The following is a 17098-nucleotide window of genomic DNA, read 5'->3' as shown; positions in this document are numbered from 1 at the left end:
TTTTTTTCGGTCACAGACATCATGAAGACATTGATAGACATGTTTGCATCTTTTCTCATATGTGGCGGACCGAACCACCAACTGTTTGTGGTTGGTTAGGAATCGAGCTTCAGTTTGATCGACTAAGAAAATAATCGTTAGTTGCAGCCCTTAGTTGTATTGGTAAGACTTTACAGTACGGTACCCAAAATTACTTTACAATAAGGTACCCAAAATGAATTCACAGTAAAGTACCCAAAATGATTTCACAATAAGGTACCCAAAATGACTTTACAGTAAGGTACCCGAAATACTTCACAATAAGGTACCTGAAATGACTTCACAATAAGGTACCCAAAATGAATTCACAGTAAAGTACCCAAAATGACTTCACAGTAAGGTACCCAAAATGACTTTTAAGTGAATGAGCAACAAACCTACCTAAAATAACCACCACTCATTACTGTAGTTAGCTCTTTATTACTTCCTCAGTAACTACTCTTTTCTTCATTAGTTCCTCAATAACTACTCTATATTTGTGTCTCTTATGGTCAAGTGAGACCTTTGTATTCTAAAATGATTCCACTTTGTATTGGTAATATACTGTAGTACTATTAAATATGTAATATACTGTAGCACTATTAAAGAAGTAATATACTGTAGCACTAATAAAGAAGTAATATACTGTAGCACTATTAAAGAAGTAATATACTGTAGCACTAATAAAGAAGTAATACACTGTAGCACTATTAAATAAACAACAGCGGTGGACTGAGACTTTTGCACTATTCTTATACTAATCACTAATCTTTGCAAAAGTGTCTAAAATCCAATTTTTAAAAAGAGGGAAATGTGAGTATTCATGGTAGAGAAATTGAATGTTTTTTTTTTTTACTGAAGGAAGTTCAGGTTGTAACCACTAGGGGGATGCAACACACACGCCTACAGAGTAAACATCACCATATCTCAGCATGCAGTGGACAGTAGTTACCTGCCTGCCTGCCTGCCTGCCTGCCTGCCTGCCTGAGTGTGCGCGTGTGTGTCTGTGCAAGCGTGCGTGTCTGCGTGTGACTTCCCACTTTGAGGAATGGAAGGGGGGAATAAAACCACACACACACACACACACACACAGGCGCGCGCGCACGTGCACACACACACACAGACCCGGAACATTTGAAACATGAGTTGTTCTTTCACAATACACACACACACACACTTGGGAAGCTTGGCGAGCAAGGAGCGACTAGTGCGCACAAGTGTGTCCGCTTTAGGCGCGCATGAGGACGGCGATGCTGCAGCTCTGTGCCCCCTCTCCCTCTCGCTGCAACTTTTTTTCTGCAACGCATCCCTAAAGGAAGTTTGGATTTTTTCCCCCCCCCGCTGGAACTTCTTTTTAATAAATATGAGAGGTCGGTTTGCTGTCACTTTTCCACGCCTTTTAATTGCCGAAATGTCTTATTCGGTTTTGAGGGTGGGATAAAAGAGGAGCGGGAAAGGAGAAAGAAGGTGTGACAACTGTGGATCTCCGCAAGTAACTCCTACTACCGTCCAAAAGGGGGGAAGGATGAGGGGGGGCATCGGCCAGTACCCCCCTCTCCTTGATTGATTAGTTATTAGTCATCCCTTTGGCTAAATGGGACCCATTGAAAAGGCACCGTGGAACACATACATGAATCAAATATTCCCGTGTCCCTTCAATGTCTCCACAGTAGTTTTGCTTAAGAAGAGAGGGGGTCGTGGCTTAGCAATATAAAGAGAAGGAAGGTTTATTTAGCCACTTTTCCACCACAAAAAGAAGAAGAGGAAAAGAAGAGAAAGTGTGGACTATATTTTTTTTTTCATTTTTATGTCACATTTGAGTGGCATTTTTCACATTCTCAAAAAATGAAACTTTGGGCATCACCCTGGCTGTCCTGCCTGGTGATTCTTATCCTCTGCTTTGCATCAGAGTGCGGGACAGTCCGGAGGAAAGGCAGATCCAAAAGGGACTTGGTGCGTTTGAGGGAAGCCAGAGCCACCATCCCGGGGGCTTGCGCGACGCGTCTGCCCCGGGGCAAGCGCTCCCTGGCCGGCTTGGAGCGCCGGGGGCTCCGGCAGCGTCGGCGCTCCTCGCAGCCGGAGGTGAGCTCCCCCGAGCGGGGTAAGGCTGTTTATTTCACCGGCAGGGGCGATCAGCTCCGGTTGAAGCCTGGCGTGGAGATCCCCAGAGGAAACTTCACACTTGAGATGTGGATCAAGCCGGAGGGGGGTCAGCGATCGCCGACTGTTATCGCAGGTATCCATTTGAAATCCTTTTTTTGCCACGCATTTTACACTTTTATGCCACTCGCTCCGCGCTTGCCCAATGATGTCATGCATGCTTTATGTTGGACTTCATTCTTACAACTGAGCGGTGCGCTTTGATTTCCTTGCATCATCCGGCCAGGATGTACCAGATTTAGTGCATCAGCTGGTGCGTTCAAATGTATTTCTCCAAAAGCCCCCACTTGGCTATTTTAAAACTATGATGTAATGGCCAAAAGTTTGCAGGACGTTTCCAGCACGTCAGAAGTGGTGGCGCTCAAACCTCGCTGCTTGAGTCGTGCGCCTGCATGGGCCTACGGCGACATTTGACACATTTATTCCTGCAGGATATAGGACCAAGGTGCGCACTTTTACGCACAAGTGTTTCTTCCTCCGTCCGCAAGACTCGTAATGGTGTTAATTAAATCAAGTGTATGATACATACAGATGATGCATAGAGGTAAGGAGGCGTGGTTTAGGGGGCTTGAGTGGGTCGTCCACTGGGGTCTGCGGCCATGCGTAAAAGCAGCACTGAGAGAGAGAGAGAGAGAGAAAGAGAGAGAGAGGTGTTAAACCAATTTACGGTGCACGACAACATGCTTTGCCTCTTCTCGCCGACAGGGAGCGTTGCACTCACGTTACCTGCTCGTGTTGCGCAAATGGCTGCTTGCCTTTGAACCGAATTGAACTGGAATGAACCCGCTCCCTTTTCCTCAAAGCATACATACTGGAGGGCTCTAACTCAACCATATGAGCAAATTTACTCGCTGCTTTTTTATTTCCATCTATCTGTCTGCCTTCGCACATTTGCCTAAATAATCAGTGTGGTGTGTGTTTTGTTTGCCGAGCACACTTTATAGAGCAGCCAGTTGGCAGGGAGATGCTCTGCAAAGGCATAAAAAAGAGGGTGGGAGTGGGGGGTGTGGGGGCATTGTAAGAGTGTCTTAATGACAATAACACAGTACAAACACAAACCTAAGAAGCAGTGCAGGACAAAACTTTAAACTTAACACCGATATTGTTTGTGGTCATCCCTCACTTAGTGACCCCCAAAGAGAGCAAATAAGATGCCCCAAACATTCCCAGTAAAAGCTTAATCTTTTAAATCTAAAACACACACAAAAAAATCCCATCCTCTTGTTTTGATCCACTGGCTTGTTTGCAGCAGCTGTTTTGTAGCCTGACTTGTTTTGACCATTGTAGTTTCTCTTTTCCTGTGTTTTTTTTTTTTTTATTCCACCCATGCAGTCTTCTAAAGTTTCTTATTTTTGGCCGGTTTACTTATGTTGTTGTTTTTTTGGTACGTTTTGGAAAGTTGGGGAAGCCGTGCGTGATGTGACAGACAGACAGAACAAACAAGTCACCTCAGCGCCCTTGAGCAATTCTTAGGTCCTGTGGGTAGAAGGATTGGGAGTCACCTCTCGTTGCCTCTCATTGCAAAACTGGCTAAGGCCGACGGTTGCCCGATAGAGAGTTTCTTCTGGCCTCCGTCACCTAAGTGTTGGGTTTGTACTTGCCCCCCCCCCAAAAGGCCGGCTTGCTTCAATTGACTTAGAAAATAATCAGTAGTTGCAACCCCAAGTTGTATTGGTAAGACTTTACAGTAAGGTACCCCAAAATGACTTCACAATAAGGTACCCAAATGACTTTACAGCAGGGTACCCAAAATGACTTTACAGTAAGGTACCCAAAATGACTCTACAGTGGGGTACCCAAAATGACTCTACAGTGGGGTACCCAAAATGACTTTACAGTAAGGTACCCACAATGACTTTACAGCGGGGTACAAAAAATGTCTTTACAGTAAGGTACCCAAAATGACTTTACAGTTTGGTACCCCAAATGACTTTAGAGTAAGGTACCCAAAATGACTTCACAGTAAGGTACCCCAAGTGACTTTACAGTGGGGTACTCCAAGTGACTTTACAGTGAGGTACCCAAAATGACTTTACAGTGAGGTACCCAAAATGACTTTACAGTGGGGTACCCCAAGTGACTTTACAGTAAGGTACCCAAAATGACTTTACAGCGGGGTACCCAAATGGCTTTTAAGTGAACGAGGAACAAACCTACCTAAACTAGCCACCACTCATTCCGCAGAGAGAGTTTCTCTTGGCGTTCGTCACCAAAGTGCTGGGTTTGTACTTGCCCCCCCCCCAAAAAAAGGCAGGCTTGCTTCAATTAGTATGATGACAAACAAAAATGCACTCTCACTTTCTTTCCAAAATACCACATCTTGTGACTTCCGACCTCACGAGCTGACTAATGTCTCGTACTGTAGTGGATTGTATCGGTGTCCCGACGCGTGTGTCCATATATGGTCATAGGAAACTCGAAAAAACTGCATTGATTGCATCAGTCACACGGAGAAGAATAAGGGTCTCTTGTATTTAGTTATCCAGAAGGAGACTGAGGGCAGTGGGGGACACCTTTTGTGGTGAACAAGATTACACCTTGAACTACGAACGTACAACAGCGATGACCGTTAAGTCCCATAGATGGATTATTTGAACATGACCTAGAGCCAAGACACAGCAACTGGCTAAGCTAATGTTAGCATGTGTATTTGTGTTGGTTTAGAAATAGTGCTTGGTAGTTTTGCCAATGGAAACGTGTCAGTAGCGAGCAGAGCGTTGCAAAAAGGGGCATGACTGTATCTTTTAAAGCTATTGGATTATTCAGAGGGAGGTCATTTTTCTTCCTGGTTCAACGTTGTCAGCAGGCATCAGTTAACAAGTCAGCAGACGTCAGAGTACGTCTTGTACTCCTAAGCTTCCAGCAAGACGTTTTCTGTGCTGCTGTGATACTTCCATGTGGTCAGAATTGATCCCAGGTTTAACAATTCTTCCCTCTCCTCACTGTCTGTGTCTCACATATCAGAACATCAGGTTCTGTGTCCAAATGTTACGCCAACTTTGTTGTGCCCAATCAGCCCCGTATACGGGTCCTGCATCAAAGGAAAACGACAATAAATTGTAAAGGGGAGCATTCCGTGCAGATGTTAGCTGATATTTGCTGACATAGCGGCTGTAGGTTTGTGCGTTGGCTGATTCGGTTGGCTATTTGGAGGGGGAGGAAAACCTGTGAAACGTGACATCACAATTTGACATTCGGTCAATTTATTTCTTCGAAATTCGTTTTAGCGGCACAGCGTTCGAGTGGTTAGCATGTAGACCTCACAGCTAGGAGGACCAGGGTTCGATTCTACCCTCGGCCATCTCTGTGTGGAGTTTGCATGTTCTCCCCGTGCATGCGTGGGTTTTCTCCGGGTACTCCGGTTTCCTCCCACATTCCAAAAACATGCTAGGTTAATTGGCAACTCCAAATTGTCCATAGGTATGAATGTGAGTGTGAATGGTTGTTTGTCTATATGTGCCCTGTGATTGGCTGGCGACCAGTCCAGGGTGTACCCCGCCTCTCGCCCGAAGACAGCTGGGATAGGCTCCAGCACCCCCGCGACTCTCGTGAGGAAAAAGCGGTAGAAAATGAATGAATGAATGAATTTGCTTTATGTACGCCAAAATGCACGGTGACAGAGTCCGAAAATGCCAGTTATCAATGACAACCTCCATCTTACATAATGGGAAAGATTTGGAATAATCCGTAAAGTCAAAAACGATGGTAGATTCTCCCAGATATGCGTGCAATGTACTGTACATGGCATGTCATTATTGTGAAATCACAAATCATATTTTATGCTAACACACACACACTTGTCATCTTGCCTTATGAAAATAACAGACCTGGAATACACCCCAAACCTAATGCCCATGTTATGCTCACTCATGCATGGACACATACACACACGCAAACCTATGTGTCCTGTAATGAATGCTCCTCCTGCCAATTATTAATGATAACCACCAGCTAGCTTCATAGAAATCAACTGAAAGACTCTGAAGAATCCCGAAAGCCCACATATGATGCACAGGTACGCTGTCACATCAAATTTGTTATTCATTGTTATGATCTCTAGTTGTCAATGATAAGCACCGCCTTGCATAATGGAAATAGACCAAAGAGCTCAAGTCCAGAAAGTAATACAGCATTGGCAAATGAAGCCTGAAGGATGGAGCCGAGTAGTGGGAGTTCTCCCTTGGAACCAGAATGGAGTCACTTGAACCATGTAGTGATGTTATCAGATACTTGGAAGTGGATATAAATATACCGTGACACCAAATTGAATATATAATAATAATGTCATTGTCAAGTCCACGTAACCGTGTAAGCTTAGCCAATGTTGTCAAACGGCTTGGATAACCACAGGAAAGGACCGTTCAACTACACGAAAGCGTGATTGTTTGGAGTACAAGTGTCACACTTATCGTTAGCGATCATTACCTCAACCTGAACCCTCCTATTAGTCCGACCACTGAGCGAGCATGAGCTCCGCCAACTACCTTTAATGGGATGTCCGTGTCACAATAAAAGCAAACTGAATCTATTGGCAGACTCCAAAGTCCGGCGTCCAAGAAGTGGTAGTAGTGGACCTATTCAGCACTTGACAGCCTAGTTAAAAGTTTAAAGTCTCAATATGTGATGTCATGACATTTTAAGCATCAGTTTTTCGCTTAAATATCACTGGAAATTTCCATCAACTTTACGGTCGCTTAAAAGTCCTTTAGCAAGGGAGCAAACAGTTCTTTTATCAAGTCATTCTGACATTTTTCTTTGTAGTGTTTGTGCTAATGCAGCTTTCAAGCCTCTTTTGTTTCCTGAGGGTGTTTTTCTTGGAGGAAGACAAATGGACGGTGGCCTTTGGAACACATGCAAATCCCTTAATGTACGCGGACACAAATGGATACATATCACTGTATATATTGCTCTTAAACCTATATATATTTCTATGTGAGCCAGGACAGTCCCAAGGCAGGTTCTGGAAAAGTATAGTGTGTTAGATTAATTGAGCATGGCAGAATTATGACAGCTGTTTACACGAGGAGCCCAGTGAGCATTTGAGCACACTTTTTAGCCTTGAGTGCACTAGCTGACAGATGGAGGGCTTTTTCCTTTCCCTGCATACGTCATCCACCTAAGACGCTGACCTTGACACTGAACCCGGCCGGTGCTGTCCTTTTGAACATTAGTCCATTGAATTAAGCAGTTAATGAATGCATCCTGGGGCGCTCACGTCTAAGTTTTAGCCGACTTGTCGTCTCGTCCGCCTATTACTATGCCACTTAGCTTGCAATAACGCTGGACTCTTGAACACAATGGGTTTTCTTAAAATGTTAGCAAACCTTTTCAACCATTTGCACTTCTCTAAATTTCAATTGTAATCATTGCAATCTTACATTTAGCTTAGAAAGTTAACATTAGCAAATCATTTCTAAAATTGTTGGCGATAAAACAAACATACGACGTATTTTAATGCTTCATTCATCATGACAAACGCTAGCTTTGGATTAACATAGCTTGGAAAGCTAACATTAGCAAAACATTTCTAAAATTGTTCGACATACAAACAAAGATACAACGTATTTTAATGTTTCATCATGACAAACGCTAGCTATTTGATTAACATAGCTTGGAAAGCTAACATTAGCTAATCATTTCTAAAATTGTTCGACATACAAACAAAGATACGACATATTTTAATGCTTCATTCATCATGACAAACACTAGGTAATGGAGTAACATAGCTTCGAAAGCTAACATTAGCAAATTATTTCTAAAATTGTTGGACATACAAACAAACATACAACGTATTTTAATGCTTCATTCATCATGACAAACGCTAGCTATTGGATTAACATAGCTTGGAAAGCTAACATTAGCAAATAATTTCTAAAATTGTTGGACATACAAACAAACATACGACGTATATTAATGCTTCATTCATCATGACAAAGGCTAGCTATTGGATTAACATAGCTTGGAAAGCTAACATTAGCAAATAATTTCTAAAATTGTTGGACATACAAACAAACATACGACGTATATTAATGCTTCATTCATCATGACAAACGCTAGCTATTGGATTAACATAGCTTGGAAAGCTAACGTTAGCAAAACATTTAAAAAATTGTTGGACATACAAACAAAGATACGACGTATTTTAATGCTTCATTCATCATGACAAACGCTAGGTATCGGATTAACATAGCTTGGAAAGCTAACATTAGCAAATAATTTCTAAAATTGTTGGACATACAAAGATAGGACGTATTTTAATCCTTCATTCTTCATGACAAACGCTAGCTATTGGAAAGCTAACATTAGCTCATCATTTTCTAGACAACAAACTAGCATTTTTAACTTTTCCGGACCAATATGTGGTAGTTTTAAAAGAGCACGCTGAGCCAATTAATACTTGAAATGAGGGAACAAAAACTTCATTTGAATAAAGTACAGTAACAATAAAGAGGAAGGATATTTGTTTTGGTAGCTAGCAGACTACAGACTACTAATATAGTAGCTCAGAAATCTAGCCTTAGCCAACCATTTTTAGCAAATTTTACTACCGATAAGACAGCCAATGGTAGTATAGGTATTTTTTTTTGGAGGGGGGGGGGGGTGCTCTATGTGTAAAATCATCCACCACCAATATGGTACATTTCAAGGTGCCTTTTGATTCTTTCCAAACTAGCCTTAGAGTGCGTAAATGTGTCCTGCATCACCGGCCACAAACTTGCATTGACGTTGAAACCCTCGTGGAGTCGAACGTGTGCGCCGGCACATACGTACCTCAACAAACACTAAACAAACAAACAGTTAGCATTCAGAGATCCCCTAAGAAGTGAAAACACATTACCATGCTGGAGCTGACACACATGGTCCAAGTGAAACAGGAAAAAGGTGTTTTGGTGCCTCTACAAAAACAAGGCCTCAGCAGAAAAACCGGCCTTTTTTTTTCTGGCTACTTAGCTGGCAAGGGACATTTACACTAACAACTTTAAATGCGCCCAGTGTTTCACGAGAAGCCTATACAGAGAGATTTCCATGGAGTTTCCCTTAGACAAACATGCACTTCAACCCAATTTCCAGCAAGACACACCCTCAGATATACGTATAGGAGAAAAATAAATCATATTTATGCATCAGCTCTCCCATCTGGACAGCTGGAAATAACACTTACCAGAGTGTGGCGTCTAGCATAGTTTAGATTTTTGAAATGTATAGGATTGAAATGAATATTTATGGTGAAGCTACAGTGTGGGGAAATTCCTTGGCAAGCTGGTGTGCTCTGCTGCTTTTGCATTCAAGATCCTACTTGGTATTCCTAAATTGATAATAATAAAGAAAGCATTACGGACTTTTGAAGCACTTGTATTGGATATGTTAGCTGCATATCATTTTGTGACATGTTGGCCAAGAATCTGCAAGAACTCGTTGCGTGACGGATAAGACAAGACCACAATATCTGACTAAATCCACCTCTCTATGTTGAGAAATCTGCATGGAATCTTTGCCGTGCTTCACGTTTTGCCTGCCGAGACATATTTGTACCGCTCTTCATTCCTACCGGCTAACAGACTTACTGCCTTGTTTTGGTGCCAAATATTTCAAGTTTTCTTGACTTGTCAATCCACAGCAGCTGCTGTTAGTTTTAGTCCTTTTTTTTTTTTTTTAACTTGTCTCGCATATCAGCGCACGGGACCTTTTGGTACCTTCCTGAACTAGATAGAGCTTGTTTTAATGACAAAGCCAGGTACCTTTGCCTCAAGGTTTAATTTGAAGTCATACTAACGGACTTGTTCTGTTTTTGTCTCCAGGTCTTTACGACAAATGTTTCTACGCATCCAGCGACCGAGGCTGGCTGCTTGGCATCCAGTCCGTCAGCGAACACGGCAACCGCGACCCTCGCTTCTTCTTTTCCCTGAAAACGGATCGTGCCCACAAGGCGACCACCATACACTCCAACGCCCGCTACGGCCCCAATCAGTGGGCTCACCTAGCTGTCACGTATGACGGCATCTACATGAAGCTCTTCGTCAATGGCGCCCAAGTCGGTGTGAGTCGGGAGCAATCCGGCGATGTCTTCAGCCATCTCACTAAAAAGTGCAAAGTCCTGATGATTGGTGGGAATGCTCTGAATCACAACTACCGGGGGGCGGTAGAGAGGGTGGCTCTATGGAGGCAGGCTCGGGGTCAGAGGCATATTATCAGGGATATGCAGGGCCACGAGGATCCTCAAGATCTACCTCAGCTGGTCATACGGGAAACATTTGAGCACCCGGGTAGGAAGTGGCTAACTGTGAAAGATGGCAGCTTCCCTCAGCCGGAGCAGAGGGGAAGTGGACGGATAGGTGGAGGAAATGCTGAAGGATTATTAGACACCACGTTGGAACCTCCAGCTTGTGGTCAAACTGTCTGCGACAACGTCGAGGTCATCAAACACTATAATCAACTTTGGAGTTTTCGTCGGCCCAAGAAGGTGCGATACCGTGTGATAAACATTTGGGACAATACCCGGACCAAGCCGACCGTGTCGGACCACCAGATCATCCTGCAGCACCAGCAGCTTAACGACGCCTTCAGCCCTTATAACATCACCTGGGAGCTCAGCATCCACAATGTCACCAACTCCTCCTTGAGGAACCGCTTGATTCTCGCTAACTGCGACATTAGCAAAGTGGGTGATGATGCCTGCAACCCAGAGTGCAACCACCCGCTCACCGGGTACGACGCCGGTGACTGCGTATCGGGGCACCGGAGCCGCTGCCCAGAGAGCAAGCAGGGTAACGGCGTATGCGATGCGGAATGTAACTGGGAGAATTTCTTCTACGACCTCGGCGACTGTTGCAATCCCGACGTAACGGATGTGACCAAGACGTGCTTCAACCGCTCCTCACCACACAAGTAAGAAAAATCCTTGCTTTCCGCTTGATTTCATCCTGTTTTTTTTTGACAAAGCAATTCCAGTAAACCAACACCACACCTCTCATGCCTTCTTCCATTAATCAAACAACAAATCTTTCCATGTACGCGGCCCCGCAAGATGGACTTGGAAGTCTAGTCACACTGCTTCCTGACCATTTGGTTTGCGGCTGACTTGTAACTCAACTCCCAGTCTGTGTGGCCCGGGAAATCCTCCGGGGGGTAGCTAGTCCAATCTTCCCTCGGCCTGGCTCAATCAGTGTTCCACACTGAAGCGGGGCTACAACAAATGCAACAGGATGATTCTCCGACTAGCAAATATGCAAGGAAGACTGATCTTTTTTTTTTTTTTTGGATCCATTTTTCAACCCCCAGTCCCCCAACCTTTTTCTACTTTGTATCCTGTGGCCAGTGGTACTAATTAAGCAGTCTTGATTGGAGGCGGCGATTGATTCGGAAAGAGTGAGATTGTAAACAGTGCAAGAGCAAATAGAGGTCAGAGCAGAATGGCTTTTTCGCTTGTAGCTATGGAAATTATTCTAGACATGCTGCTCTCCCCAGGAAACCGCACAGACGTGTTTCCTTGGGAGGCAGGTGAGGGTCCCCTAAACATGGCTAGGCTGAGTTTTTCCAGTGAAAAACTGTGGAGAAAACTGTGAGGATCCATTCCTCTTTCAGGTGAATTATTGTGGATTGTGGTGTTCAATGTGGCTCCTTGATAAATCGATTGTAGTTTTTTTGTTTCATTGTCATTGTGGTTGAAAATAATGAGTAAAAGCTGACAGGGATGATGGATCTTTTCAATCCTAGAGGTGTCTTCAGCAGTCTTCGGCATTTTTGTTGTTTTTGGTACACAAGCCACAGTAGCATTGACTGAGAACGTGGCAGGGTTTCGTATCATCGTATTATGCAAAATTGACTTTTTAGTGATGTTCTCACAGTCGCATGTCATGGTCATGGTTTATTAGTTTCAGACACGCTTAACCTTGTGTTCCCATCGCCAGTTTATGAGTGACAAATGTGAGAAAAATCTCCCAACTTCCAACTCCCAACTTCACTCAGAATCGGAATCCGCCACCAAGATATACTTATATAGATATACATTTGAACCCTATGGCTTCGACAGCGGTGTGGATAATTTATGGCTACGTTCTATCCTCGTGACATCTCCTTCACTTCAGATCTACTACCAATCATTTACATACCGTGCCGCTCACGAGTGGGTGAGAAAACAGTAGCTCTTTCTTTGGCAAAAGCCATTCATGAGCTATAGATGAAGACACAGCGAGCCTGTCAACTCATTGAAAGTCACAGGACGTCATTACTCAGTCTGACTCACAGTGTCATCTTATAATGAACACTAAAATCATCACACAGTAACTTAACTCTCAAAGCTAGGTAATAAATATATCAGGTAAGTACCAAAATGAGTTGAAAATAAAGAGCAAGACCTATTTTAATTTCATCCCATAATGCATTTCATTGGTTCTTGCATGCTGGGGGCTGCAATGCTGCTTCTGTCCACTAGAGGAGCCAGAGGAGCCCAGAGGGAGGCTGACAACATTGCAGCCAAAAATATTAACACAAATTAACACAAGACTTTTTTCTTGAAATGTTATCTTCTTTCATGGCTTTTTCTCATAATATTAAAAATTGATTCTTGTAAAAATAGGATTTTTATAATACTAATTTATGACCGTAAAATGAGAAATTCTTTGTCATATTATGATTTCATTCTATAGTTTTTCTTGTAATACTCTCTTATCCCATACTTACTTATGCATACATACATACTTCATCCCATAATGCATTTCATTGGTTCTTGCATGCTGGGGGGGGGGGCTGCGGCAGGGTTTTGTATCATCGTATTATGCAAAATGGACTTTTTAATGATGTTCTCACAGTAGCATGTCATGGTCATGGTTTATTAGTTTCAGACACGCTTAACCTTGTGTTCCCATCGCCAGTTTATGAGTGCCAAATGTGAGAAAAATCCATGACCTCCCTTATTGTTTGCTCCACTTTGTATTATCAGTGTTTTCATGATGCGTTGAATGAAAAATGTCTTCCTGGTGGACATGATGCAGCCTCTGACCAGTCCTTAGCTCGGTGAGCCCAACAGGCTTTGCTACACATCTCAAAATAAATCCTGGAGCTTTGCCAACTATCTGTCAGTCAGCCTTGGAGGTAGAAACTCTAAGTTTCATCATCGAGTAGCATTTCCTGGAGATACACAAACACAGCTCATTAGCATTAAAGCTACAGACGCATGGAACTAAAATCCATTTAAACTGTCTAAATTCCAGTATCAAGGATACATTTTTAACATACTTCCAATCCACTATTGTGATATTTATTGAAAGTGGACGTGATTTGTATAAAATGTTGATATGTGATAGCATAAATTGAGAAACGACAGTGGCTGGTTTCAATCAGGACCGAAGCTTGGGAGTGCTGTCAGTCCGCCACATCCCTTTTTGTTTGAAATGATGGCTAAATAGCAAAAATAATGTCATTTAATTAACAACACCGGAGAGCAAAAGCAGGTGGGTTTCACATCCCTTCCAGCTTAGTCATCACCGCTCGAAGCTCATTCATCAAGCGGCTGGGGAGAATCTGCTTGATTTAGCCGTCAACAACTGGCTGCCAGTGTCCAAATCTCCGTGGTATTTGAAAGATGGGCGTGGGGGTGTTGAAGCATACCAGAAAGAAAGAAAGAAAAACAGGGTGATAGTCTCATTCAGATCATCATCCTCAAGTGGCTGCTTGTGTTGCATTGATTATGGTATGCCAATGGTATGCACTACACGCATATTTTGGACTCCCCGCTTGTGGAGTGCTGCATGAACAATGCACTTTGTATGTCGGCCATTGTTGTCCCGGACCTTTCTTTTTGACAATTCTTTGTTCTTTTTTTTCATGCTTTCTCTCAGCAGTTTTGTCAGACATTCCTTTGTCTGGAAAACAGTCAAATACTGTACGTACTGTACTCTGTTATACTACTACCATATATAATTTACAGTATAACAACAGGCTTTTATTACAGGGTTGAATGATCTTACTACGACAGGCACAATCATCGCTAACCAAAACACAGACTACTGTTGCAGCTGTAAACCCCAACACCACTTCCTATCCACACGCCAGTCGGGTCCCATTTATAGCAACACATTATGTCTTATACTTATGTCTTAAATGGCATATTATTTTGTCTACTATAGTAGGTAATACAAATATAAAGGTGACTATAGGTTGTTCATTCATTCATTCATTTTCTACCGCTTTTTCCTCACGAGGGTCTGGAGCCTATCTCAGCTGTCTTGGGGGGAGAGGCGGGGTACACCCTGGACTGGTGGCCAGCCAATCACAGGGCACATATAGACAAACAACCATTCACACTCACATTCATACCTATGGACAATTTGGAGTGGCCAATTAACCTAGAATGGCATGGTGGTCTAGTGGTTAGCGTGCAGATCTCACAGCTAGGAGGACCAGGGTTCAATTCCACCCTCGGCCATCTCTGTGTGGAGATTGCATGTTCTCCCCGTGTATGCGTGGGTTTTCTCCGGGTACTCCGGTTTCCTCCCACATTCCAAAAACATGCTAGGTTAATTGGCGACTCCAAATTGTCCATAGGTATGAATGTGAGTGTGAATGGTTGTTTGTCTATATGTGCCCTATATGTGCCAGTCCAGGGTGTACCCCGCCTCTCACCCGAAGACAGCTGGGATAGGCTCCAGCACCCCTTGTGAGGAAAAAGCGGTAGAAAATGAATGAATGAATGAATTAACCTAGCATGTTTTTGGAATGTGGGAGGAAACCGGAGTACCTGGAGAAAACCCACGCATGCTCGGGGAGAACATGCAAACTCCACACAGAGATGGACTATAGGTAGTTATTCATTAAAAATGTTAATAAATAATAATTTATAGTGACGATGAAATATGCCATATATGTACCAGGCTAGCCTTTATGGACTGTTGCATGATGGCCACATAAACCTTTTACGCCGCGATATGTTTTGGGAAATGCAGTTCTGGCCAGGCTTTGTCAGAGGCTAATAGGTCTTCCCTTTTTCCTTGGCCCCCGTCTCTGGTTCTCATGAGTCAATAGCTCTCTTGTGGCACATTGATGGATGGACCACCCTTTCTCCATCCTCCACCCCTTGGACCCTCCACCTCCGCCGCCGCCGCCACCGCCGTCGTCGTATTTAGCTCAGCGGAGGGAGCTAATCTCCCGAGCCCTTGACTTGGGTGTTTTACAGTTAGTCGTCTAAACCATTAAGCCCTGTCCCATAAAACATAATGGAGTGCTTGTTCGTAAATACCAGGACTTTGCACTTCCCCTTTAAAGCCGTAGCGCACTTATAAAACACCTGTTGTCGACATTTCACCTGTGCATTCGAGGCCATTAGCCTACTCAGATGGGATAATGGATTGTCAGATTATATCTTTTTTTTTTTTTTTTAAGTATGTTACACCAAGGAGTTCACCGCTTTATGCCTGGTGAGATGGCGGTCGTTAAGTTGGCAGAAAGGCAGCCATGAGGATGTTGCCAAATTTCTGCCCGATTAAGAGCATCCACTTCAGGGAATTGGGGGGGCCCCATTGTCCTGTTAAATCCTTTTGGTTGTTATTATTGTTATTATGATTACTCCCAACTTCACTCTGAATCAGAATCCGCCACCATTCCTTTGCAAAGCTGGAATTTTGAGGACAAGTGTCCACGTCTAGGCACAGATGAACAACAGGGTTTAGGGGCTGTCAACCCACTATGTATATATGCGTATATATAGTATATATATAATATAGATATACTTAAACATTTCAACCCTATGGCTTCAACAGCGGTGCGGCTAATTCAAAATCACTAAAATCATCACACAGTAACTTAACTCTCAAAGCTAGGTAATAAATATATCGGTTAAGTACCAAAACGAGTTGAAAATAAAGAGCAAGAGCTATTTTAATTTCATCCCATAATGCATTTCATTGGTTCTTGCATGCTGGGGGGGCTGCAATGCTGCCTCTGTCCACTAGAGGAGCCAGAGGAGACCAGAGGGAGGCTGACAACATTGCAGCCAAAAATATTAACAGACTTTTTTAAAAAAAAATATTATGTCTTCTTTCATGACTTTTTCTCGTACTATTAGAAAAAGATTCTTGTAAAAATCAGATTTTTATAATACTAATTTATGACCGTAAAATGAGAAATTCTTTGTCATATTATGATTTCATTCTATAGTTTTTCTTGTAATACTCTATTACAATTAAAATACTTACCCTACAATGACTTACTTTGTATAATTTTACTATCATAAAATCATGACTTTTATTATTCTTGTTATAGTATACTAGTATTATTTTTCCTCATAATATTACGTCTTCGTCCTTGTAAAATTGGGACTTTTTTCATGAGTTCTAATTTTTTTTCTTGGAATATTACAACTTTATACTTGTGATTTTTTTTCCTCATAAAATTATTTTTATTCCTTCATTATATTGCAAATGTGTGACTCATTTTTTTGGCATATTCTGACTGCATTGCCACAGAATTATGGTTGATTTTTCTAAGTTTCTAATTCTTCCTATTTTCATAAAACTATGACTTGCCTTAGTTATATTCGGACCTCCTTCAGCTAAAATTGTCTTTTTTCTTGTAATATTTGACTTCATTCTTGTAAAATGAAAATGTTTTGTAAACAGAGTCATTTCCTGGAAGAGTTTTTGTAAAATGATGGCATTTTTCTTATCATATTACAACTTTTATTTTTGTATCCTACAATTCCATCTCTCCAGCAAAATGACATTTTGTTTTCCCGTTAAATGGAGCGCTACCATTCCTTGGTTGAGGACAAGTACCCAAGTCTGGCAATAAAGGCCAAGATGAACGATGGGGTTTAGGGGCTGTGGTGTTAACCCACTTGAAGTTCTATTGGCCGCCAGTGTGTCATTGCCACGCCAGCTCCCTCAGCGCTGGCCCGCGCTTCCTGGATGGAATGTATACGAGGCAC

General features: G+C 42.7%; 1 protein-coding gene across 2 annotated transcripts in view; it reads left to right on the top strand.

The window, feature by feature from the left end:
* The first annotated feature begins 1185 nt into the window (after positions 1-1185).
* Positions 1186-17098, top strand: part of pappaa (pregnancy-associated plasma protein A, pappalysin 1a) — a 94789-nt gene continuing 78876 nt past the window's right edge. For both annotated transcript variants that reach the window (XM_058065038.2, XM_058065037.2), the window contains exons 1-2: positions 1186-2254; positions 9978-11064. In XM_058065038.2, the coding sequence (XP_057921021.2) occupies positions 1864-2254; positions 9978-11064 (1478 nt within the window). In that variant the 5' untranslated portion in view covers positions 1186-1863. The remainder of the gene's footprint in view (positions 2255-9977; positions 11065-17098) is intronic.

This window comes from Doryrhamphus excisus, linkage group LG10 (assembly GCF_037039965.1).
Source record: "Doryrhamphus excisus strain RoL-2023G ecotype Guam linkage group LG10, RoL_Dexc_Guam_v1.1, whole genome shotgun sequence".
Taxonomy (NCBI): domain Eukaryota; kingdom Metazoa; phylum Chordata; class Actinopteri; order Syngnathiformes; family Syngnathidae; genus Doryrhamphus; species Doryrhamphus excisus.
Note: the sequence above shows the minus strand (reverse complement) of the source record. Positions and strands in the feature narration are given on the sequence as shown.